The 26,877-nt window shown below is 39.0% G+C and overlaps 2 protein-coding genes across 5 annotated transcripts; both read left to right on the forward strand.

Moving 5' to 3' along the window:
- Nucleotides 1–2,362: 2,362 nt before the first annotated feature.
- Nucleotides 2,363–12,622, forward strand: LOC116262656 (inactive poly [ADP-ribose] polymerase RCD1-like). Its single transcript, XM_050080164.1, has 10 exons — nucleotides 2,363–2,416; nucleotides 2,486–2,996; nucleotides 7,960–8,146; nucleotides 8,243–8,643; nucleotides 8,790–9,031; nucleotides 9,137–9,260; nucleotides 9,510–9,604; nucleotides 9,657–9,697; nucleotides 9,779–9,877; nucleotides 11,946–12,622. The coding sequence occupies exons 2-10, from the start codon at nucleotides 2,503–2,505 to the stop codon at nucleotides 11,982–11,984; spliced, it is 1,722 nt and encodes a 573-aa protein (XP_049936121.1). The 5' UTR covers nucleotides 2,363–2,416; nucleotides 2,486–2,502; the 3' UTR covers nucleotides 11,985–12,622.
- A 123-nt stretch (nucleotides 12,623–12,745) lies between these two features.
- LOC116262437 (uncharacterized) lies at nucleotides 12,746–23,791 on the forward strand. Of its 4 annotated transcripts, XM_050080048.1 has the most exons (10): nucleotides 12,746–15,374; nucleotides 16,016–16,126; nucleotides 16,246–16,372; nucleotides 16,482–16,557; nucleotides 19,105–19,177; nucleotides 19,994–20,089; nucleotides 20,770–20,820; nucleotides 21,025–21,408; nucleotides 22,685–22,739; nucleotides 22,990–23,130. In XM_050080048.1, exons 1-9 carry the CDS (start codon nucleotides 15,312–15,314, stop codon nucleotides 22,715–22,717), a joined length of 1,014 nt encoding a protein of 337 aa, XP_049936005.1. In that variant the 5' UTR covers nucleotides 12,746–15,311; the 3' UTR covers nucleotides 22,718–22,739; nucleotides 22,990–23,130. The 4 variants fall into 4 exon arrangements, with proteins under 4 accessions (XP_049936005.1, XP_031497669.1, XP_031497663.1 ...); XM_031641809.2 differs by lacking the exon at nucleotides 22,685–22,739 and having other exon boundaries at nucleotides 16,016–16,131; nucleotides 22,990–23,791; XM_031641803.2 differs by lacking the exon at nucleotides 22,685–22,739 and having other exon boundaries at nucleotides 22,990–23,791.
- Nucleotides 23,792–26,877: the final 3,086 nt, after the last annotated feature.

Here is a 26,877-nt window from a genome sequence, read left to right on the forward strand (position 1 = left end):
TAACCAAATGCTGGGTATAATAATAACATACTTACTAGAACAAGAACATGGCATTCTTCAAACATATACTTTTAGAAATATGTGTTTGCAAGAACGCGAGCATGCTTTTGGGTGATCACCTCATACTTTGAGGCATCCCCAGAGATCAAACCAAGATGTAGGTATGCCCTAATAAACCTCTTGCTTTTTACTTTTGAAATTAATGTTAGTGGAAGGCCATAAGAGGCCAGGTGTGCTTGCAGCCGAGGAGAGTGTTCAATTTTGCTTAAACTCATTAGTTGGGTGAAACGAAGTATTTCATCATACAACCCAACAAGAGAACCGAGCCTCCACCCTTTCCCCATATTCCTTCAGGATAACAGGTTTGCTTTCAGTGTGTCAGGGTGACACCCCCACTATACTTCAATTTGCATATTGGTGTCTCTTTTTTACAGCATATGAAGTTGACATCTCGACAGGTCGAACAGAAACTACCACCCCCCACCCTATTCGTTACTCCAACCCCCTTAGGAATGCTTAAACTCATTAGTGAAACTAAGGTAATTCCCAAGTCATAGATAAGGTGCACTTGCTATAGTGATTAGATCTAAACATTTTTATTTATACTTCCACACAGCCGGGATCTAAAAAGTCATTCTCAAGTTAAAGATAGGTTGTAGAAAATTCCATCTTGTTCATAGCTGTTCAAATCATCTCTAGCAAAATGATGATCCTGCTGCACTGAACTAACTAGGAAAGTGAGAAGAAGATGGTGAGTTTGGAAGGTTCTTTTTGTTTTTCTGGGTAGATTGAGTTGAATCAATACAGTGGTAGCTGGCTGCACCTGATATCAACATTACATGTTCAAGATCCTGTCCTGAGTTATAAGCAGCAGAAGCAGTCGCAGTTGAGGTATGGTGTCTTTCTTTCTTTACTGCGACCAAGTAAATTACAAGAAACCGCATGTCTTCAGTTGGCTCTATTAATAATTTCAGTCCATAGAAAGGAATTGGAGCATCTTTGCAATTCAGTCCAAGAAGGAAAACGAGACCTAAAACTTTAGTTGAAATCAATGGTGCAGCACTGAATAGACTATTGAAGTTGTGGGCTTCGCTCCCCAGAAGTATATGGGCATGAAATTTTGGACCTACAAATCCTAATCCATGGACCATTTCAACCTTCATTGCTTTCCATGGTGTGCTTAGGCCTGAGAATCGAGCCAGACCGGCCCGATGTCCAAATCCCGAGCTTGATCCTTAGCTCCATGTTTGAAACCCAAATTCAGACCCGATCCTAGCCAGTTACAATAAAAAAAAATAATTTTTAAATATAAAATAAAATTTGAATATAAAATATAAATATATATTATTAATAAAAATAAAAATGATCGACATGACTGCAAATTGCATGTAAAGATTGCAGTTCTATCAGATTTCGTCCCGATTCGAGATTTATATGCTTGTGTAGAATAGAAGGTGCGCAAATTAAATCCGCTCTAAGTAAATCTTTGGCCTTCCTAAAATGCATTCAGATTCTGCTTTATGATCCAAAAGTGGAAAATATGAATCAGTTTTGGATTACAGTTTCCAGTTTCATCGACTTGCACTTCTAACTGGACCTCAAGAGCCGCACCTCCTGGGTTTTATCAAGATTAGATGATCCAGAATTGGATTCCATTACCGCTTGTTGGTATTGGATTCAGATTCAGGTTTGATATAACATATAATTATTACGAAAAGAGTAGAAAAAGAAAAGAAAAGAAGAGATCGACCACGAAAAACTAAAGCAAGACCCTAAGTCAAGGCCCCTTAAATAATATAAATAATATTTTTTAATCAGTGGTTCTTAATTGGATCTTCCCTTGTTTTTGTGATAAGCGGCTCTACTCAAACCGGTAACCGACCCGACCCGCTCCATCAGCTTCCGATAAGGTGGTTATGGGCTTCTTCTTGTAGACTACAAGGTGGGCGAGACCGTTACTTCTCTCCACCATTAAAAAAATAAAAAACCTGACAAAAATGAGGGTTCCATCACGGGTAGAGGGAGCTCCTTTACCCGCGCTTTTTCAATCTTCTTTTTAATTGGTAGAAAATTTATGGTTCGTGCATCTGTAACTTCTGATCTTTATTTTTTCCATCTGTTCATTTGAATTTCCTATTTTGCACTCCAATTTAGTTTTTATACGGTAGAGATTTCTGTCTCTGCAGGATTGCTCCATCCATTGGTATCTTGATCACCTTTGGAGGTACATTCTGAAATAACCGAGAAATACGAGTCTTGCGTCTTGTTTTTCCGTTTTGCTGTCCTTGCTGCAGGAAAATTTGGAGTTCCGGTGGGCCTGGTATGAAGGTTTTACGTATTTTGATCGGCTTTTGCGTTGGCAGGTTACTGCGGAGTGTTATCGACCCGGTGGCTGTGTATGCGCATAGCTTAGTAGGTGATATTTTTTCTCTCTCTAGTCGATTCCTAGAGTTTTGGTTTCTGATGAATCGAGCCCATTGTGCAGTTGAGAGCACGGGTAGGATGGTGAAAGGAGAGGTCAGTCACGGCGGCAGTGGAAGTGCGGAGTTGAAGCGCAAGCGGGCGGAGAAGTGCGCCTTGTACCTGACGCGGTTGCGGAGAAGCCATTCTGGTTTGAAAAGGCAATGGTCGTCGCCGGTGGCATCGGTGGTGTGCCATGGCCGCTGGTGCATTTGTCGCTCTGGCAAGTTCCTGACAAACAACTATATGAACTTCCACAAGAGCGGGCTGCCCAGGCGGATCATGTTCTTCTCGCAAGGGGAGTGGCGCGATTTCCCTGCTCATGTCACCGGTCCCCTTGCAAATGCCTTCTTCAGTAAGACATCCGCTTTGGTGGTGGTGCTGGATGGGCGTCCCTGCCTCGTCGATTTTTCTGGCATGATCCTGCTTGATTTGAGAAGCGGGTTGGCGCAATCCATTGCATGGATTGACGAATCGGAACGATGCTTCTTTCCAATGTTTACCTTTGATTGTAGTGAGTATAGAAAAACAGAGTAGGAGCAGAGCAAACACAAAATATAACGTGGTTCAGCTTAAGAAAGCCTACGTCCACGGTGAGAAAACACGCCAAGAGAGTTCCTTTTTTTTTATTAATTAGTACAGATGGCGTGAAGGGTATATATAGCGTTAAGGATCTACGCTATAAGGCAGTTTTCTACTGCCTTTGTTACAAAAGATTTCTTCCTTGTCCTGCCAAGATTTGGTTTCCTTGTTTTCAGAATTTTCCCTTATCGCTGTGATAGTTGCAACAACATCGTTGCCATCTTTATTGCTAACCAAAAGATTAGGACGTTGGCTGTTATGTAACTGATCTTCTCTATCTGTGATGATCTCCTTTCCATAATTGCTAACACTCCCCTTCAAACTAGGCCGTGGAACAAGGCCGAGTTTGTTTCGTAAGTTGTTGAAGACTTGCTTGGCTAGACTTTTGGTAAAGACGTCCGCAATCTGATTTTTGGAACAGATAAATTTTGTTGCAAGCTGTTTTTGAGCAACACGTTCTCGAACATAGTGAAAATCAATTTGAATGTGCTTGCTTCTTCCATGAGCTACAGGGTTTGCTGCCATAAAGAGGGAACTTTTATTATCACAATATAGCAAGAGAACCTTATCTATTCGAATCCCTATGTCTTTCATTAGGAACTGAACCCATGTAAGCTCTGCTGCTGTCGACGCCATAGCTCGGTACTCAGCCTCAGCACTGGATCGAGAAACAGTATTTTGTTTCTTGGCACTCCAAGTAATGCAATTAGCACCAAGGTATATACAGAAACCGGTGGTTGAGCGTCTGGTATGGGAGCAACCTGCCCAATCTGAATCTGAAAAGGCATATATATCCAAGGTACTTTGCTTCAAAATTTGAAGCCCAAAATGTAGAGTTCCTTTCACATAACGCAAAATACGTTTAACCATTTGAAAGTGAGAGTGTAACGGGGCATGCATAAATTGGCTGATGTAATTGACGGCAAACGAGATGTCCGGACGAGTAAGACAAAGATACTGAAGTGAACCAACAACTTGCCTGTAGAAGGTAACATCATCAAAAGTCTTATCTTCTGCTTGTAGTTTATGTATTTTTGTACTCATAGGAGTATTACAAGGCTTAGAGTCTTCCATCTTAGCCTTTTCCAAAATATCCTTTGCATACTTTGTTTGACAAAGTATGAGGCCCTGATTTGTCCAAGCAACTTCAACGCCTAAAAAATAAGTTAGGCGACCAAGATCCTTAACAGGAAACTCACTGCAGAAAGTATCAACGAATTTTTGCAAGGCTAAAGAGCAGCTTCCCGTTAGAATCATATCATCAACATATATTAAAAGTATGAGAGTAACAGGTCCTTGATGCAAGGTGAACATGGAGGGATCGGCAAAACTGATAGAAAACCCATAATCAAGGAGAAAAGTACTTAACCTGGCATACCATGCTCGTGACGCCTGCTTCAAACCATATAAGGCTCGCTGTAATTTGCAGACATGATCAGGTTTGGATTCATCTATGTATCCAGGGGGTTGCCGCATGTACACGTCTTCACGAATCATCCCATGCAAGAAAGCATTTTTAATATCCAGCTGTCTAAGAGCCCATCCTTTAACAAGAGCAACAGTGATAACCATTCGAACCGTGGTTTGTCGCACAACCGGAGAAAAAGTCTCATGAAAATCTATACCCTCTTTTTGAGAGAATCCCCGAGCAACAAGTCTGGCCTTCAGTTTGTCTAGGGTCCCGTCGGATTTTAACTTGGTTTTAAACACCCATTTGGATCCAACCAAGTTCATCGTGTGGTCATAAGGAACTAAAACCCAAGTTCTATTTTCAATGAGAGCCTTCATCTCATCGTCCATAGCTTTCTTCCATCCAGCGTGATGCAAAGCTTGATTGACATTAGTGGGTTCTTTGGGAATGTTCTCATATAAGATATGAAGATTAGCATACCTTGGATTAGGTTTATATGTCCCCACCATAGATCTGGTGGTCATGGTTCTCACAGGACTAGCGATAGAATCCATAGAAGTCTGAGTTGGAACATTTGCTTCAGGGCATGCAAGGTGGTCTGTCTCCAGTGGCACATTATTGACGTCCTCATGTTGATCCATATGAGTAGACCTATCTGAACTTATATGATTGACTGCTGGCTGTTCTTGGACAGTGTCAAGAGGCGTTCCAGCACAAGACTGTATGAGAATGTCTTGAGAGTGGCCAGCATTTTGTTCATAAATAGTAGGCTGATCATCAACTACGGTGGATGGGGAATGTGCCACTGATTTTTGACTGTGTGAATCATGCAACTCAGTCCATTCATCAAAAGAAATTAAATCCGGAGTTAGTCCATGTCCATCATATAATTTTGCAGGATTCTTATATGGAAAATACTGTTCATCAAAGCAAACATGACGAGAAACAAAAATCTTCCCTGTTCCTGGATACATGCAGCGGTATCCTTTATGATGTATACTATAGCCAAGAAAGATACACGGAAGGGATCTGGGCTCAAGTTTATCCTTTGCATAATCCCTTAAGTATGGAAAGCAACGACAACCAAAAATGCGCAGGAAATCATATTTAGGTTGCCGACCAAAAAATTTCAGGTATGGCGAATCCATATTCAAGGAGGATGAAGGCAGACGATTTATGAGAAAAACTGCACTGCTGAATGCTTCGAACCAAAAACGTTTAGGAACTCCAGAATGAAAAAGCATAGTCAAGCCTAACTCAGTAATATTTCGATGTTTTCTTTCGGCCATGCCGTTTTGCTGTTTCGTATGAGCACAGGAAAATTGTTGTTTGATGCCAAGACTGCCCAAAAGTTGAGTAAATTTTGAACTAGTGTATTCTCCTCCCATGTCTGATTGAAAAATTTTTATTCTTGTATTGAACTGAGTTTCGACAAATGTACGAAAGTGATCAAAACAATCAAAAAATTCAGACTTGCATTTTAATGGATACAACCATGTAAATCGTGACCACTCGTCAATGAAAATAACATAATAGCGATACCCAAGATGCGACGCAATAGGTGCCGGTCCCCATAAGTCAGAATGAATTTTTCCAAAAACTTCCATAGCACTATTATCTCTTTCAAGAAACGGAAGTTTACATGCACGTCAATTAAATTATTTTGATGAAGGTACTTGATGACGCCAAAATGCGGATGACCAAGCCTGGAGTGCCAAAAATCAGCAGAAACACGCCTAAATCTGGATGAAAAGAAAGCTTCATGGAAATGACTAGAATCTTTAACGGTGCCATTAGAATCTCCAATGACGTAAACTCCATCTTTCTTACTGCCTTGCGCCACTGTCTTGCCCGTTCTCCTGTCCTTTAAGCAGCAAGATGAAGAGGAAAACTCAAAGGTATAAGGTAAATCTGTAGTTATTTGACTTACGGACAACAAATTTTTCTTCAATTGAGGAACGTATAACACTTTAGAGAGAGGAATATAAGAACCATGAACGACCAAATTTCCTTGACCAGTATGAGTTATGGGCAGAGATTTACCATTTCCAATAATCACACGATCAGAACCATGATAAATAGATTTGTTAGAAATCTTACCCGCATCGCCAGTCATGTGGCTGGAGGCTCTCGAGTCAGCTAACCATTCAGCGTTGTTTCCATCATCAAGAGATAGAGCAGTCATGGCTTGTTGAGCATCTTCTGCTTGATAACCATGATTGAAACGTTCAAAGCACTTAATAGCGGAATGATATTTTTTTCCGCATATTTGACAAACAACAGCACTTTTGTTTTTCTTATCATCAGATTTGGGAAAGTGGGAATCGTTGATTTGAAACTGATTGTAATTGCGTCCTCTATTATGATTGTAGTTGCGACCGCGACCGCGCCCGCGACCATGACTATGGTTAGGTTGACGTTGATTCACCATAGCCATAAGAGGAGGCGTGGGACTTTTGAGGCGAGTGTCAAAACTTTGAAGGAGTGGAACAACTTCTTCATAGGATGGAGCAGGAGGTCGAATCATGGCAGCGACAAAGGCTTCATATCCATCACCAAGTCCTTGGAGCAGCCAATAAACTCGCGCCCCATCATCAACAGGTTTCCCAATGGCAGCAAGATCATCACAGATTGCTTTGGATTTGTTGATGTATTCATCAACAGAATCATCACCCTTTTTGAGAGACGTAAGCAAATGAGTTAGGTGAAACTCTCTCTCTCTCGACTTGCGAGAGTAGGCATCCATAAGAGAGCTCCAAATGTCCCTTGATGTCTCTTGACCAACAACTCGACCAAGAGCACTTTCAGTCAAGGTACTGATTATCCATCCCTTGACGAGGCGATCTGATTTCTTCCAAGCTGTGAACTGGGGATTAACAGTCCTTTTCTGGCCTAAAGGATCAGCTGCATCAATGACGAATTCAGCAGGAGCAACAACGTCTCCAGTGAGAAAGCCTTGAAGATCTTGGCTTTCAATAAGAGCGAGAATCTGTGTCTTCCATAAAAGAAAGTTCTCTGGTCGCAGCTTAAGAGAAACAAAGTTGGAGACGTTGATAGAATAAGGATAAGGATAAGAAATCTGTACCAGCGTGGAGGAAGATGAAATAGATGCCATCGTTGGCTCTGATACCATATAGAAAAACAGAGTAGGAGCAGAGCAAACACAAAATATAACGTGGTTCAGCTTAAGAAAGCCTACGTCCACGGTGAGAAAACACGCCAAGAGAGTTCCTTTTCTTTTATTAATTAGTACAGATGGCGTGAAGGGTATATATAGCGTTAAGGATCTACGCTATAAGGCAGTTTTCTACTGCCTTTGTTACAAAAGATTTCTTCCTTGTCCTGCCAAGATTTGGTTTCCTTGTTTTCAGAATCTTCCCTTATCGCTGTGATAGTTGCAACAACATCGTTGCCATCTTTATTGCTAACCAAAAGATTAGGACGTTGGCTGTTATGTAACTGATCTTCTCTATCTGTGATGATCTCCTTTCCATAATTGCTAACAGTGAGAACGAGAACAGAGGGAACGGCGAAAACATGAAGGTCGCAGATAGACCAACACTTGAGGCGGAATTTAAAAGTGCTGTCAACGGAACAGATCGTTCAAAGACAGCGGATGAGAATCACGTCCGAGTTTCATATACAAGGGTTGTAACCATTCAGCAGGGAGGCAAGAATGGTGGCTTTGATCGGGTTCTTGGTCCCAGTTCAAAATGCAATGGAGAAATGAAAGAACTAATTGGTGAAGGCGGTGAGTTGCCGCCCAAGGATGGAGCTTGTGGATGACAGCCGTCCAGTTTGAGGGATGGGGCTCCATTATATCCCGGGTCGGGGGCCCTGCGTGATACGGTACAGGCATTAGATAGAGGTTCAAGTGATTATATTCGTGTCCGTAACATATTTCTTATCGGAATGGGAACGCTCGTTACAGCTGCTGATATAGTGGGGATCTATCGGTATTCTCCCACTTGTATATTAGCGCAGAAACGGGTAAAGTTATTTGAGGACTCAATTCAGTTTGTGAAAGGTTACCGTGGAGATGCAAACGTTCGATATGCATGGTATGGTTCTGGGATAGAAGGTATTCTCGAGGTTATGCTTCATGGCTTCGGAAGAATTCGTAAGCCAGCGAATGGAGTGGCTTATGGGAGCAGGGTATATCTTTCGCCGTATGAATGCTCTCATATCAGGTTTCTATTTTTTCCTTTTAACAATGCTACAGTCGTGTTTCTACGTTCCTGGTTGTTGCATTCTGATAACTCTTTGACAAGAAGTCTTCGTGAATTGCTTATGTGCTGAAAGATGTCTATTTTCTATTTCAAATGCTTGCTTACAGCTCTAGTTATTCGGACGTTGACGAAATTGGCATGCCACACATGGTCTTATGTCGTGTGATAATGGGAAATATGGAAAAGACCCCTTTTGGCTCCGAGCAATTCCATCCTAGCAGTGAAAGATTTGACAGTGGTGTGGATGATCTTAGTAATCCCAAGCACTATGTCGTTTGGGGCACTGACATGAACATACACATACTTCCGGACTATGTTTTGAGCTTTAAGATACCCCCTGTTGCCCAAGGTAATCTGGTCTCACCAATATGGTTGAATGTTTGTATGCATTTTATTAAGTTTTTCAGCTTCATGATCATTCAGATGCTGATCTCCTTTTTCTGCATTACCTTAGTCTTTCTAAAATATTCAGAGACTCGCACTGAACTGAAGGGAAGGCATAGCAAGATTGGGTCAGCGACAGTTACAGATTCCCAACCCCCTGACGTACAAAGCAAATCGTCATACGTTCTAATTTGGTAAGAGCGGACATTCTGAACCTCAATCAGTAAAAACCATTGTTTCTTTAACATCCCGGTATTAAAGTTTGTCCATGTACTGAATGGGATCCAATCACTTCCCAATTAATGGACCATGATTTATGGTTGTGTCATTTGGTGGCTTACCATGAAAAGATACCTGATGTATTTTGTAGATAAAGGCATCCGTGTTTTATGACTGTACCACGTTCATAGTAGATAAGACAAGTTTCTTTTGCTTATCTTTAGGCCACATATGGACAATAGCTCTCCAACGTTCTCAGAGTGGCCAGCAAAATATACAGACAAATCTCCTGGAGATGGCGTTGAATCCAAGTTCCATTAGACTACCATTTGTGCTACTGATTGCTGCAACTAAGAAGTATGTATATGCAGATGCCAAGAAGCAACTTGATTATTACGTTGGAGAGTTCGAGGTTTGAAAATTTTGAAAGTTTAATTGACTTTCATGTTGTATTTTGAACATTGGTCATATGTTATATGTTGGTTTCTGCCAGGAGAAAAGGCTGACCAGAGAGGATGTAGTTAAAAAGTTTAGGCTGATTGTTGGGGACGGCCTGCTTATGAACATCTTGCAAAAGTGGCAAAAACTTGAGGTTTGTACCAAAAAGGTTTCTCGAACTTGTCTTGTTAATGCACGGTGACTGATGGAAGTGAAGGCACTAGATCATTTGTCTATCTTACCTCATACTACCTTGATGATTACATCTCAAATTTCTAGCTCATTTTTCCTATGTTAGTCAAATTCATATCTATGTTGATTATTTTCCTCTTAATTTCCGCAAATAAGTACAAGTTTCAACAACCCCCTGAACATTTCTCTTTGCTCTTCATGGATCTAGTCGTTCAGTTACTACCATTAAAAAACACAGTGAAATGGAAATTTGAGTTTCCTTGTTAAACATGGTTAGGACAGAAACAGTAAACACCCGTATGCAGTTTAACAACAATAACACAGATGAGGCGACATTTAAGTAGAGTATTAATCTGAAAATTATAATATATAATTATTTCTATTTTTTCAATTTCACTTAGTTTAAAAGATTCCACAATCAAAAGTACTTCTTACTTGGGGAATCATAAGTATCATCAAATAAAATCCTTAGCCCTTCAATCAATATCTTAATTAGATTGCCATCATATTCTAATAATCATTCTGAAATTAGATTTACGAAAGAGCATATTTTTCACAAGCTTCCAAATTTTCCTTTTTCCAAATGCTTCCTGTCAATATCAATAAAAAGACAGTTACATTTCTCTCTACTAAGAAATCGTAAGTATGAATAACATCTTTAATAAATTATGTGCTTATAGAAGAACTTACATTTCTAATACCACCATAAACAGTTTACTTACATGCTGCAATAACATGATAATGCAATTCAGTTAATTTCTATGCATGTTCTTAACACAAAAAACTATGTATGCTCACGTAAGAAAAGTTAAATTCTTACCGTGCAGCCACCTAGGAAACTATATGTGTGTGTGTGCGAGTGTGGTGCATGACATAAGGAATTGCATTGAACTTGACTCCTGTTGGTCAGGCCCCAGCAAAGAGCATGAGAAAATGATGTTCTTATTCCAATCTCAGGTTGTAGATGTGTTAATCGTGTCTTAATTAGTTAAAACCATGTACTAAATTAGTTACTTTTACAGTTTTTTAACAGAAAAGATCAACAGCCTGGATTGCATAAAAGATTGATTCAAATCTTTTCAACAAACTAATTCAAACTAAAATGTATTCTACAGTAAATAAGTATTTAAAAGTTAAACTGCATCCATATGTTTAGAATCTTTAGATTCCTTAAAAAACGTCATGCATCATGTTTCTTACTGGAGCCTAACTTGGAACCTAATAACAATGGGACAAGATGGAAAGTTTTAGTCACATATTTTTACATATTCTTTTGGGTCTGTTCAGTAAATGGTCTTGCCTATTCTTTTGAGAACTAACTGTTGTAGATATGTTTCTCATGCCTTAAACTATTAAAAATCAACATAAAAATCCTTTTCTTTTGGACATATAAGATGGGTTTTATTAGCTAAAAGATTTTGAATACTAATTTTTGAACTTTTATAGAATCCTGGTTACACATCTGAAAAAATGTCATTTTTATATAAATTTATAATGTTTTTAGCTATGCTGATCAATTCCATTCGGTTGTTTTTGAGATTTTGAAATATCAGATTCAAACATTCACCACAGTCCTAATCCTGCCGAAAATGACCTGCTATTATTTCTTCAGCCTTTCCCAGCTGCAGATGAATCCGTTCATAGAGGAGGAACTATGGAAAAATGGATTTGTTTTAGTAAATGAAAGCATCTTTCCATATTTGGGTCCTCGTTGGTTACCCTCCTGCTAATGTTATGGTATTGCAGAAAGATGTAACTTTTGGCTGGGAGAAGAAACAAATTTAAATGCATTTTCAGGTGCAAAAGAATTGCAGTTTTTATTAGTTGCAAAAACAGATCAGCATCCAAATAGATCAAGTATACAAATATGTCATGTCACATGTGTTGAACTCGCTATGATTATTTAGATGCACAAATTATCTTTTGTTGCCTCTCAGTTCGTTATGCTTATTTTCTGAGCAAGCTGTCGTGGAAGATGTGACAATAATTTATCCTTTTTTGGCTTATTTCGATATGTGTTTTGTTTGCAGGGAAACAGAACTCGACAAATGCTGTTCTGGAAGCTTTAGGATGACAAACGCAGGTATGCTTAGTGGCATAATATTCGTATTTCATTCTCTGATTTCACTTTATCATTTTTTCTGCTTCCATAATTCCACTTCTCCAGGATATTAGGTTAGAGTACGAATGTGAGAATCATTTATTATTACTCAAGTGACTGTCATCATGTTGTAATTACTAGTGGAGATCTCATGTATGACTTGTGAACAACCAAATTTAGCTGGAGATCTATGATTCTCAAATAGAAATATTTGTGACTATTATTAAGCAGTGGCTTCAGAAATGGTGTAACTGCAATTTCTATTATGGGCATTATATGTGAGGCATGGGCAGAAGCAAACTGGATTTTTGAGATGGACAATTATTGAGGGTTCCCATATTTGGGTCCAAATTTACTTTATGTCCAGAAACCTTCCATTTTATTGCTTCATTTTTATTGTTTCAGGAGAATTATTGTAGCTACCTATTTTTTCTCCAGATATCCTTTCTTGCAGAAAATAGAAAAAGGCTGCAGAAATTTCATGCTCCGCTCTGCTGAGTCAGTCAAGTTTTAGTATGACTTGTTGAGCTATAAATTTAGTCTGAGACTCATACATCTATTTGATATGTGTATTTGTGTGTTTTGCATCACATCGTATATCAAGCATCTTATATACAGTGTTTTTATGTGGCATGTAACATAAAAAGTTTATTTTTTGTGTTATTTTGAATATTAGGCTTTTATAAGCCAAAAAAAATTGGGCCTTCAATGTTTAATCCATTGTAAAAATCTGATCTATACATTGGAAAACATTATCTTGTGCTAATTTAAAGGTTTTTCGACGTGGTGATTACATGTGTTTACTTGTTTCCACTAGTAGAAGACACTGGTAAGTTCATCAGCTAGGCTGCTCCAATATACACAATACCCATCCCCTTGGAACACACAAGAAAAAAATGCAAGCACATAAAAATATTCATAAAATCATTAGCAACATTTCCTTCTTGTCATTAAAGGCTTTTCTGCTTTGCACCTTTCATTGCCATTCTTTTTCTCCAATGGCTGTTGACAAAGATCTCTCTCTCTCTCTCTCTCTCTCTCTCTATCTATCTATCTCCAACATACCAACATATATGTGCGTGTGTGTGTGTATGTGCATGTGCGCGTGTGCAGACATTGTTAACTGATGTTTTCCATTGGATAAGCATGTGTAGTTTCATTCACTACATGACTTCAATGCCTTTTCCTAAACAGAAAGAATACTCCAATGACTATAATATATATGTACTTCTTCAAGACTTTCTGTTAATGCATTCTTTTTATGAAATTCTATGAATTACTAGTGCAACAGTGGTCTGATACTTCCACATGAATTGCATGCATTAAATGCAGAGCGTGCTGAAGTTAAAAGAAAGGATATACTTTAATGACTGTCATATGTCTATTCTAAAAAGGCTTTCTGTCATGCATTGTCAATCTGAAATTGTGTGAACAACTAGTGGAATGGTGACCTGATATTTCCACTTGAATTGCATGTTAGATTAAATGCAGAGCATACTCAAGTTTGGTGCTTGTGACTGGATAAAAAGTTTTAGTTTCCTTTTTTCTAAAATTTGTTGATCAAACTTGGTGGATAAAGTACAAGATATGAGAGCTTTTAAGGGGAAGGCCATTCTCGTAAGCCAGAGCTGGTGATAGATATCATATTGGTGAGCAACCTGGTGACCATGTGCGTCATGATTACTTCGTCATTGAAATGGAAGTTTATCATGGGCTTGAACATTCAGAGACCCTGCAGTTTCTCTTCAAGATATGGTTCCTTTCTTTGCTTTTTCTTGTCCATATATAGAAGGAAGTCATCCACATCCCTATTCAATACTTGGAAGAGAAGAGGAAATGGTGGAACTCAATAATGAGAACTTTTTGGGAGATTGAACTCTTTGATGGAGGTAAATTTTTGCCTTTTTGTCGACGTAGCAGGTTATCTTTTGGACTTCCATCAATCAGCAACAATCATATGGTTTTTTGAAAAGGGCCATGGGTCATTGTGCGCAGAAGCCTTGCAATGGAATCTTAAGATGGGGTTTGAGATTTCCATGTTTTTGGGAACCACATTCTGTGCTTATTTTGGATCATATTCATTCTTCCACCTACCATTCTGAGCAATTGCCATCTCTCTTTAGTTAGTTGAGGTCTCCGTTATTAGTATCAACTAGTATGGTTTTCAATTGGTTGATATGTACCATATTGGCAGCTTGTATTGGCTGGGATATGCCAATGTGCACCATATTGGCCCCTTACCAATATGAGATAGGAAAATACTAATTCTTGTAACTTTTCTATTTTTTGATGGTTAATAGTCTCTTAAAATGGTTTTTATTTTTTAAATTTAAATATGACAAATAATCTAAGTCATCAAAATTTGATAGACTGAGATGGTACAATTTCACCTTGTCATTTTGTAAAGCTATTCACCACTGATAATGTTACTGAAACATTGTTTGAGGTTAGTTACTGGTGATGCTCATTACTATGGATGAAAGGTCGATCAGAGCTTCACTACCTCAGTGTGAAAATCCACATTACTTTTGAATCAGTGGCACTGGTGGAACGAACCCTATTTCTTTTGGCTTAAATTCTGGTGGAATGTAAAACTTGAACAAGCTATTCAGACTTTCTCATGCTTGTACTCATACTGCAGATAGATAAGCTAGGACTTTTCTGTTAATTTCAAATTAATCAAGTTTGATAATGGCATGTCGCATGCAAGAAAAGGCACTCAAATACAGGTCCCCAAGTTCAATATTGCATGTGAAATCACTTTTTGATTTGGACATTCTGGAATATGCTTTTGTTGGACTTTTGAGATAAATCTGGTTTCATCTTACTGAGGACAGTGTTACTTTTTTATGCTGATAGTAGTCCTAAATTCAATCACTTCGCTGATGGTTTGCAAGATGTTCGCAAGGATTCATTGTCGGTATGAAGACTTCTGTTTATCATGCTTGGTGGCTCGTGTTTCCAATTTTCAAGAGCATGATCTCTCAAAAGGATTGAAGCAACAGATCATGCAACAGATCATGATTGAAGCTGTAGAACTTTTTGCTTGACTATTTTCAAGAGCATGATCTATCAAGAGCATGATCTCTCAAAAGGATCATGCAACAGCACACTAACAAAGCTCTATCAGCCACGTTAAATACGGGGCCAGTGCCTGCGAATTTGACTCCTTCACTGGACGATCTTCCATGCCGTTGCCAGAACTTCCAGATCACTGGATTTGAATCTTGGCTTCAGCTCCAATCCAGACCGGCAGGTCGACAGCAGCGTATCTACCTTCGCTTTTGCGAAGTCCATGATCGATTGGCTGTTCCGATTTCCAGATAATGAGGGAAAAAGGACTACTTCTCTCAACAAGGTCTGTTGAATCATGGTCATATAGTTCTCAGGTTTTTAAGAGCGAAGTTGTTGTTGAGTTTTTTTTTTTTTTTTTTGACAAAGTTGTTTTTCTCAATAAAATCTCTGTAAATTTTTTGTAAAATGAAAAGAATTCTTAAAGAAGCTAGATAAAGTAATAAAAATAATGTTTGAATGATGATAAATAATTAATTTACGTGTAGATTTGCATCTACAACGATATTAACGTTAAAAAAAGGAAAAAATGAGAAGAATTGCAAAAAGGGAGACGGAAATGGGAATAAATTTATTTTTTATTTGCTAAATATGCAAAATTGTTCACTTTTTTTTTGTTAATATCGCCATGTTGTTAAAAATATCCCGATATTTGTGAGTGTTTTCAACTCCCTGATCAACTGAATTCCAATCGAGTTAAATACTCGACCCGAATCTAATAAAAGTTCAATGTGCCACTGACAAATGTCGGATCTCATACTAAATACGGATTTAAATTCATTTTAGAACAAAGAAAAGTTTGGGTTCGCGTCATGATCCAATCCAATTACATAAGTTAGATCTGACACCGATGTTCATATTCCTCTGAGTTTTGGACCGCTTCCAAACTGAGATTCAACACGTGCCCGACCCGTTTACTCTCCATAGGAAGGCCGGGACGCGGGAAGGGCAACGAGGGAGCAGTGGCGGCAAGAATGGCGGAGACCGAGAGAGAGCGGGATCGCCTCATTCTCCGGGACTTCGTCTCCCTCGATCTCTGTAAGGTAAACTTCCCGTTTTCTCCATTTCTTCACAGAATGATAGAGGAACTAGGGCGGGGTTTGGATCATCTCGTTCCTTCTTCTATCGTCTTGATCACCATTGTTGGCGCTTGGCAGGAACTCGAGTTCATACACAAGAGCTGCGGAACAATCGGTTATAGAGACAACGTGCTGTCGACGACTCTGCCTCACCTGATCGCCACTGGCTGCGGTCACCTCATCATGCCCTTCGTTGCTATCCGAGGCGCGTGATTTCATGTTTTCCTTAAGCTGCTTTCCCTTTTCCTGTTTCTGTTTCACTCCTGAACTTTTCTCATTTTTTGTTATTTGACGAAATGGAGATCGAATGGCAGAGAGGTTGAAAGAGAAGGTGGAGGAGTTCTTCGGTTGTGAATACGAGCTTTTTATAGAATTCACGGGTTTGATCAGGTGTCTCCTTCTGTTCCTCCGTATTCATGGACTAGTGTTCGTTTCCTTTTTCTTAATGTTGAGAAAAGTTATCTTTTTTATTCTAAAATCGATATTGAGGGCCACATGTCAATTATGTGTTCACCTCTACAAGTAAGCAAAGCACCTCAGACTCAAGATATCTATCCATATATATGGGCGTTACCGAAGTGATGCTGGCATCTCGAATTTGACTCAATAAAACGCTTGAAACAGATAGTAGAGCCTACGCTTGCCTCTACAAGTGCATACTCTTAAGACTAGTCAGGCCCGAGTATATAAGCAAGCACGCATCTTCACATAGACAAAGACACCGACGTTGTGATAGATTCAATCCTGTCTGAACAATTTTTACATAATCAAGTTTTCTTTGCCTGTGAGCTGCCTAACATTATGATATTTAAAAACATTTCGTGCATGCTCACTCTGGCATTGGGAAGTAAAGTTAAGTCTGCATGGCTAGGTTTGTCTCAACGACCGTCTACTAAGGCATTACGAAGCAAGCTTAGCTAAATTTCTTGAACGCATGCACGCTTGTATGAATGGACTTGCTTCGCAATGGCACTCAAGTAGACATTCTATCTTATCGATAGGGGTGAACATGAGCTGAATTTGAGCTGAGTGGGGCTGGCTCCATCCCAGCTCGAGCTTGGCTTGGACGAGTTCCAGGAAACTCAAACTTGGCTCGGATAATAAGCTCAAATTGACCATAAGTTGAGCCATTCCACAAGCTGAGCTGCACCAAGCCTGATAAAAAGGTGAAGTTTTTTTTTAAGAGAAAATGGCACCTGTGAGATTTGAAACTGGCGGCTAAGCCAAGAGGTACTTTTAAATTTTAATATAGCAACTACAAACAGGATAACAAATATATTAAATGGATGAAAGACAAGTTTTTAGATCATATATGTAACACCCCAGATGTTTAGTCCCGTATCGAAGATTGTGAGGGATCTTCAAGGGCTTATAAATGGAGGCTTTAATGAGATGATTGTCCTGGTTCCTAGCCTTTTTAGGATTGGAACCGAAACTGCTAGGGGGCGGGTTGGGATCCGCCAGACCAGGGGCCCGAGCCCGGGAGTGGGTCGGGTTGTTATAATGGTATCAGAGCAGTTTCAACACTCGGACCTAGGGTCCCACACGCGCGGACGCGTGTGCCTTAAGGGGGGTGGATTGTAACACCCCAGATGTTTAGTCCCGTATCGAAGATTGTGAGGGATCTTCAAGGGCTTATAAATGGAGGCTTTAATGAGATGATTGTCCTGGTTCCTAGCCTTTTTAGGATTGGAACCGAAACTGCTAGGGGGCGGGTTGGGATCCGCCAGACCAGGGGCCCGAGCCCGGGAGTGGGTCGGGTTGTTATAAGTGTTACAGAACCAAAGCATGCATCGCCATGCTTAATGAACATATGGACACTTGCAACATGTTATTCAACTCACGTTAATGATTCATGAGTTTCAGTTTCTTGGACTAAATGAAGGGAAAAAAGCCTTATCTGGCAGGTGTTCACCTTCATAGCAAGTTAACTTTGTCAGAATAGACAAAATTATACAAAAGCAGGTCAATATAATTAAGCTGATCTATGTGAGTGCAAGCAGGCATACTGACAGAGGAAAACATGTTTGTGTATACTTTTATGTGATTAATATTAACTGGAGATTTTGTTTTCTCTTTTCTTGAGTGATAGTATAAAATGAGTCTGTTAAACTCATCTTAGTTTTTGTAATTAAGTGGGAAAGTTGTTGAATAGTGAGCATTCAGTCAGGGCTTCTTTAGTGTTTGGTTATGAAAATTCTCATATTTTGATTCTGTGTCTTTGTCAAGTTTGTGCATCAAAGCATGTGTGTTCTAGTTTAATGAAGGTTCAACCATTGAGTTAGAACAAATTATGATTGTGAAACTTTGAGTTGGACTATCAGATTATGAGCATGAGAAATCTGGCGAAACTGGTTGGACAGAGATTGAGCTACTTGGTGGTGAAAGTTAAGAAGTAACTCCAGTATTCATTTTGAGATGACATTAATACTGGTAATGATGCCACATGAAGGTCAACAAATACAAAAGGTTGATTGAGAGTCTTAGACAAAGAATATGGCATGGAAGCCATGGAGGCCTTTGACATCAGGTGGTTACCAGTTGACCATGGCATCATGCATATAGAAGTGCTGCTGGTTCCCTAATATTTCATTAAAAGATATGTTTCACCATCCAGGCATCCACTACCGTCTACCGTTTACTTGGATTGATTCTTACTGTATCAACTGGATCCCATAACTTTTTTTTTGGTCAACAAACTGTTTGTGCCTTCCTTTCTGCAATCTCATGGGTTATGTATTTATGTTGATTTGAGGATGACATTCCATAATTGGTGCTAGAGCTTGTTTACCACAAATCAATCTAAAAAAAAAAATTGTTCTCTTTCTTTCCTTTTGGTGTTCTAGAGGTGAGCATGGTACCAATTTTCACTGGCTTATTTGGTGAAGGAGATGAATAATAATACCTGTTCTCTCTGGCTTCTTTTTGTTGTAATAGTTGGACCACTGGATCGAGGATTGGATGGCACAGTGATGACAACCGACCATATCTGAAACAGCGGCATTTTGCGGTGCGTATTGAAATTTTGTTATCTTGGCTTTTATAAGTCTACTTTAGCCACACTCCACTTTAGATTGGTTAGAGTATCTTGCTGAAATATGTGACATGGGACAAAACATTTGTGTGCTTTCTTCACCTTTTCTTATACGTCCATCAACCAAAGCTTGTTGAGTTATTGGAAGAGAAGCTTGAGAAGTGGGGTTGTTTAGCCACAAGAGAAAGCAAATCATTATTGCACCTAGTGAGCTTATATCATGCTATTTGCCGTAATTATTGGAGTCAAAGTTAAAATGATCAATATTATAGGTTTGTTTTTATCCAACAAACAACGAATGTTCCTGCTGAATTTAATTACCATCATTTTCTTCTTTCAGAAACAGGCAAGCTGCATTTTTAACTTTTTATCCTGCTTTCTATGTAACTCTGGTGGCACTACAACTAATTATAAGTCCATACTCCTGGAAAATTGAACTATGTGTTAGCAGTGTTATACGGATACCTAATACTGCCTTGTAACACGTTGACCCGTAGGAACCTTAAGATGGACCAGGAACAGGCACGGAACTTTGTTTTTATAGTAGAAATAAACACGTGTGGGGACAGCTTAAAATCCACATTGGGTTTTTCTTTTGGTAGCTTGGTTATATATTTTAAATTTTAATCAAGTATGATGTTTGAGGGTTTGTTTATCCTCTATTTCTCTATGGTTTCATCCCTCTTTTGGAGAATATTTCAATCATCTTTTGTTTCTTGTAGTGATCTCTATTTATATCTTACTACTTTTATCATTGTCAGCCTGACTCCAAATATTTTTGAAGGACCAAAGGCAGTTTGCTACTTGAATACTTGCAATAAAGATTTCATGGGCGGAATTTTCCACTTCCAAGAAGGTGAACCAAATAACATTTTGCCAACTGCTGGGGTAAGTGATTGTTACTCAAGTACATGCCAGGTGCTGCTATGCCTGTAGTTGGTTAAGCACGAAAGGAATTGCATGTTCCTACACAAAATTATCAAAGAGAATCAACTGACAAAACATTATGTTCTCAAACACAAAACATATATTCACCCTCTATACATATTAACTTATTTTACACAAACACATATATATGGACATATATTTCGCACTCCACTGACACTTGTGTAACATAGTTACTCAAATTCATGCATGGTCAGCTGGTCACACTCACACATGCACACATGAGCACATTACCTGTTAACAAACACGTGTGTGATATGTGTATGTGTGTGTGTGTCTATATATCTGGTATTGTGGGTTAAGAATTGAGATATGCTTTGCATGGGAAGAATGGCAACTTGTTTTTCCCTTTCAGTAAGAAAGTGAATCAATTTATTTTATGTTTACCTTTTTTATGAAATATATTTTGATGAATCCAGTGAAGATTTGTGAAACTTTTTTATTGGATAAATGTGTTATGTAAATGGAGTTGAGGATTGAACGGTCCTGCATCATGGCATGCATAGTTTCAGCGGAGTGACATATTTGTTGAAATTAGTTCATTATATTTAGTAACTTTCATTTCAATTGGTAACCCTAGTTGTTTAACACATAGTGATGATATTTATTTCTTGAAATTGTAGACAGTTGTTATATATACAGCTGATGTTCGCAATATCCATTGTGTAGATGAGGTACTATGTCCTGATCTCTCTCTCTCTCTCTCTCTCTCTTTCTCTCTCTGCTATCATCCTATGAATACATGATTGTAAATAGGGTAAATCAACATCTTGTTTTTGGAGGTTGTTTTCTCAGTCCTGTGAGATATGTTTAATTGTTACTTTTGCTCATGTAATTATCTTTAATGGTCCCCGACTTCATTATTTCTTTCATAACAGATAACAAATGGAGAAAGACTAACACTGACATTGTGGTTCACCCGTGATAGTTCACATGATGAGGATACCAAAATCCTTGACCTTCTCTCGCAGAGATATTTGAGCTGCCATGATGATGTTCCTGACCCACGTCTCCCAGTGCCAGCCTCCTCCAATATGTACTGGTTTTCTTTTGTCCCAGAGTCTTCTAAGAAGTTGGGATTCGATATTCGTTGGGCCAGAGTTTATATCCTTGGTTACAATTTTTATTTTAATGATCGGAATTCGAGTATAAAGTTGGGTTCATCAGATGAAGTTCTTGAGTTGCTCAACATGCCACTGCTATTGATAAAGGATGGTTATATACTTGAGAGACAGTTCAGTAATAGCTTACAGGCTCTTCAGGTACCTGCAAAAGATGCATTTTTTCCCAATCTTGTGCCTCTATTATGCAACTTTTATGGAGTGTCTTTCTATCTTTTTGCCTTTCAATAGTAAATTTTCTAAAAATTTATGTCAGGTATGATGTCTCATGTAGAAATTTGCGAAAACATGTTTAAATTCTGACATATTTACTAACATGTCTGGGTTTTAGGAAATTCCATTTCCTCGTGTTGCTACAAAATGAAAACTCAATGGCATGCTTACTTTAACTTGAATGTTGCTTGTTTGGGTTTTTTGTTAGATATTTAAAATGTGTTCAGGCCAAAAATAAAAGTCGTGATCAAATTTTAGTTACAAGTCGACCTTTGGGTCAGTTTCAGTTTGTGTTGAATTTGTTGCAGTTCAAGTCCAGAGGCATGCAAGAACCCTAGCAAGAATCCTTGATCCAGACTCACTTGAGTGCATTGATGGTGCAAACTTTTGTTACTTCCTGAACATAACAATACATGTGCTTTTGATGTAGAACTAAGCATTTGGTTCAAATTTTTGTTCATGCCTGATTTGGACTGACGCTAAAATTTTTATGCAGTCAGTCAAGAAGGGTATAGGTTTATGTATATGAAACGGCTTGTCAAATTGTACTGAAGGGTAACCTGTGTAGACTATCACAGATTATGAAACTTAGGTTTGGTCTAAGGCTCTAAGCTCATTTTGTATCTAACTAAACCAAAACTGCTATAAAATCTGTAAAATATACCTAGTTTTGTGAGAAAAATTTAAAAACATGGTCAAAGTTTTTAAGAAGTTGGCAGAAGCATGCACTGAAATTTTAAAGATAAAAACACTACCAAGTTTGAAAGAAATTAAAGAGTAAAAATTTTAAAAGTGTGCATAAGTTTGACATAATTACAAAAATATGCTTCATGGGTAATTAAGTGATTTGGGAGCCCAACATCTGACTGTAAAATACATTTTAGTTAAAAGAGACATGCCTTTGTGTTAACTAATCTTGAACATCGTGTGTGTTTTTGTATGTCGAAAAGATAGGCATGTTCTTGATAGATTTCTCTTCTACTTTTTGATATTAGTAAAACTGACGAGGATTATTGTGCCAAATAGATTTAGTTTTGTTGCTATATCATGTTTCTGTGGGAAGGTCCCTTTGCTAATGAGGTCTTATCTCCACATAATTGCGATCTATGACCACAATTGGCCCCTGCTCACTTGGTTGCAGTCAAAATAATTTTCAAGTTGAGGTTTATCCTTCTGATCATTGAATAGGGCCGTCTTTATGCAGGTATCAGGACAAAAATGTTGGACAGGGCTTTAGGGGTGTCATTGATCTATTTCATGTAATTCTCATACTGGTGTTGTATTTGCATACAATTTTACGTAGAGTGACTAAATCCATATGAGCTCCAGATTGCTAATAGGTGACTTGCATCTTAAATATTTCTGGTGTTGAGGCTTTTTGAATTTGCATCATGGCTCTTCAGATTTAAGGGTGCATTCATGAAAGTTTAGGCTTTAGCATTTAGTTTCAGATTTTCACTTCTGTTTGTTAGTACATGATTGGTCTTATGTTTCATTGAACTTTGTTAGGTTGTCCAATTTTGCCTGTGGAGAGGGCCTCATCTCCAAGGTTCTGGACTGCAATGTAGTGAGTCGGGGATTGAAGTCAAGTCAGGAGCAAGCGTTGAATGCTGTCCTGTTATTGTGTCAGACCAAGAAGTTGCAGAAAGGATATTTGTGCAGCTTTCTTCTCCTGATGAGGACCCTGAATTCAGTTTTGCAAGCTTTGGAAACGGAATTGCAGCCTGGGAAAATTATGTCCACACTTTACACACACAACTTTTGGATAGTCTTCCACTATGGTTAGCATATGGGACCATCAGCCCTTTAACACTGCAAGAATCATAGGCTTGCTGTATGATCTATGAGTAGATCCCCTGCAGACTATCATAAAAGCTGAAGTTTGGAGAGTTTGATATGATGCTGGAACCATTGGCTCCATATTGAGCATTTGAATTATTATCTATTACACCTTTTTGCTGCCTTATGCTTCAGGCCCGCAATATTAACCTAGTTGTTGACAAGCTTGCATAGCCTCCTCTTCGTCAATTTGGATGTTCTGACGATGTTATTGCACTAGTTGGCTAGGAGCCTAGGACATTACCATATCTTCCACCCTTTGTTCTCTGTATCTTGAATAACTCTTGTTTTCTCATAAGGTGAGGTGTTAAGCTGACCTCTATCAGTTCGTTGCAGACGATGAATTGTATGCATACTAAACCTCCTTCTCTTTGGAAACCGATATAAGTGTGGTCTGGATTAATGTGCCCTAGTATTTCATGACACTGTTGAGAAACATGAATTACATCTACATGCTGGAGCTTACATAGCAGTTTTGATTTTTTTGGCAAGCTTTATCCTCCATGATCTTCTGAATGCATGGTTGAAATTCCAGATGCGTCTTTGCATAATACTCGCACACCTTGTTAGGTGTCCAACTGTCAATTAGTAGCAATACTCAAGTCCGTTAAGACGATTGCCTACACTTGAGAGGATACAAGCTACAGGAGACCAACCTGCGTTAGTCAAATGCGCGTCATTTCCGAAAGGGACATATGTGCTCACAGAAATTCAAGGGCTGAGTTTCATGTCATTCTGAAAGGTTCTTAGTTTCATCATGATAATTTTACTGGGCAGTACCTTGATATGCTCCTGAAGGTCTCAGTGATTCTAGGGTCTTGATTTATACTATTGCACCTGTTCAAGCATTCGCAAGAACGATGTCGGTTCCATTCGATAGTGTCATGAAAAGCTTCTTTTGCTCCGTTGATCCCGTTCATTTTGTTAATCATTTGTGACACTCGGGTGCTCAAGCCTTCCTGTGTGTATCTGCTTAAAAAATGTCTCTGCAGAAAAGATGGAGCAAAGTTCAGTTGCTTGGAAACGTCATAAAATAATGGTGATCTTCTTCCAGATCCAAGCAAATTTTGTGCAGAAAGCAAGAAGGCGTGGTCCAGCATAACTGCTTGTCGTTTGTGGTTTTCCCACCGACTGTTCTGATGTGTTGTTAGCCAGAGGGTCCAAGTACGTCAGGCATGGGCAATGCAGAAACAGTCTGGTTATGAAAGCATCTTCCATACGCGCCACCTTTTCCTCTCTTTCTTCCTTTTTTGTGGATAGCATCGTACTTGACACCTCGATGCAGCGATAGCGTGTACAATCTTGATCCAGCTATCCATAGACATAACGAAGCTAGAAAATCTAGCAGCTACCAATGCTATCAGGCTAAAGATTCTACAATTTTTTATTCTATTGAGCAGAGTTGGAAGGGCAGGGCAATCCATTAGTCGTGCGGCTTGACCTGTTTGCCAGGATATGGGTATATGATTTCAACGTTACTCTTACCAAGTGCAATCATCCATTTACTTTCTTCCGTGATAAGGATCTCACTTGTACTTTTACCCTTCTCACTATGTTCCTCAATTATTGAAGCGTCGCGTTAAGTTTTCTAATATTTTGATTCTTTTAAGCATGTGAGACTCCGACGCCCGTTAAACTTTTGACCTTCTTTAACTTGAACGTCGTAACACCCTTAACTTGAAAGTAGTAGATCGAAACTATAATCGATAGAAAACTTGTTTCGCTTCTGTTTTTCCACTACTAAACAAATCCCAGAGAAACAAATCCCAGATATTGAATTTTTCAACCTACTTTAGCTCGATCTGAACCGTTGGACAAGTGGACAACTTGTTGGCACCTAGTTGGACGCATTTGGACGTCAGTCTTGTCAGGAGAACAGTTTTATACATATATATTGGTATTATGTTGTCTTGGTAAAAAGCAGATCAGCTGAATTGTGTAAACGTGTCTACGTGCAATTGGAGATTTCTATTTTAGGGCCCAAAATGTTTTCCTTAATCTAAAAAAGGCTCTTTTCTGCATCAGCCGCAGGTGATAACTGGCAGAGAAAGCCTCACGCTAAATGATCACAAGTCTTGTCCTCTTGGTGAAATTGATTTTCCAAAGCTTCTTTTGTTGCGTTTAAAACATTATAATATTTTAGTCCACTACCAAAGAACGGGGCAGTATTTCCATTTGCTTCAATCTAACAAGGATTTTAACCAGCACAGAGCCCAATGATAAACGAAATCTTGAGAATTACCATGGTAACTTGGAGGGAGCAGGTTGTTTCTTATGCTCTCTGGTGGAAGAACATGAAAAGGGGTGCCCACCTGTTGACAAGTAGGACGGAGTGAGTGCATGGCACATGGAGGGCCACTCCTTCCACTCTCTCCAACTCAAGAACATTACACCCAAAGCACCTCCACACCTTTGAGCCACGTTAGGAAAATAAGAAAAGTGAAACTCTTTTCTAGAATTAAGGCACTCTTGACTAGAAAACCTGGCTGGTTGAATGCTGTTAATGAAAATTATAATCCACCATTCTGAACAACAGGGCCTAAAAATTTCCGGATATGAAACTGGTCGATGTTTGTATTTTATTCTCTTGTAATGCTTATACGTAAAAATTAAGTTGGTCTTCACCTATCAAAGGTCTCCCACCTCCTGATGATGTCAGTAATCTACTTTGATCAACATAATCGAGTGCTAATCCAACGCAGAAATCTGTGGCTTAATCAAAGTGGACATCGACATCAGAAAGCAGGCAACCCACCAAAAGCTCCCTTCCCGGAAAGGCTCTTACGCCGTCGCCTTCAACACGTTACACGTCTCATTCAACCGTCTTAAATCCAGTTTGTTTTTCCCACCGAAATAGTACATAAACTTCCATGGTGGTGGCTTTTTATCATCTAAATGAAGCTTAATTTCTTGTATTGATGACGCATTGGCTTGGATCCACTGCCAAGACAGCTATTATTATCTCGTTCAGTACTGCGGACGGCAAGAAAGTCAAGAACACGAAGCAACGCGATGGAGTGAACCGACCTTGAAGTTAAGCCAATGAATTTATCTCATAAACTTGATAGACGGCAAGAAAGTTGAGACTGTCAAGCAACCAAGTTGATGTCACAGAACGACCCTGCACAACAGTAGACGACATGAGAGAAGAGACATTTATGGATGATGGATTTATGAATTGTTTGAATGGTGGGTGATATCTTTGAAAACTAAATCAACTTGGTACTTAATATATGTGTTGGTTGCACTTTAATGATACTAAAACAAGAGACATAAATACGCCAGATGAAAAGCTTAGTGGATTAAGGACCATAAGCTAGCTTTCCTAATCATAAATAGCAGTTAGGCTACCAATTAGAGGGGCGATGCCCGAGGAGCTAAAACTCTCGCATACCTAGGTGTGAGAACAATGCACCTTCAACTCGATGTCGCACCTCACCATAAAAAGCCCATGAGGTAACACCCACGTGAATCGAACTCATGACCGACCTGTAGTCCACTAGCCTGCCAACCTGACCAGCTTGGAGACTAACAAAAGAATGAGGAGTCACTAGAGGC

The sequence above is a fragment of the Nymphaea colorata genome, chromosome 10 (genome assembly GCF_008831285.2).
Source record: "Nymphaea colorata isolate Beijing-Zhang1983 chromosome 10, ASM883128v2, whole genome shotgun sequence".
NCBI lineage: Eukaryota > Viridiplantae > Streptophyta > Magnoliopsida > Nymphaeales > Nymphaeaceae > Nymphaea > Nymphaea colorata.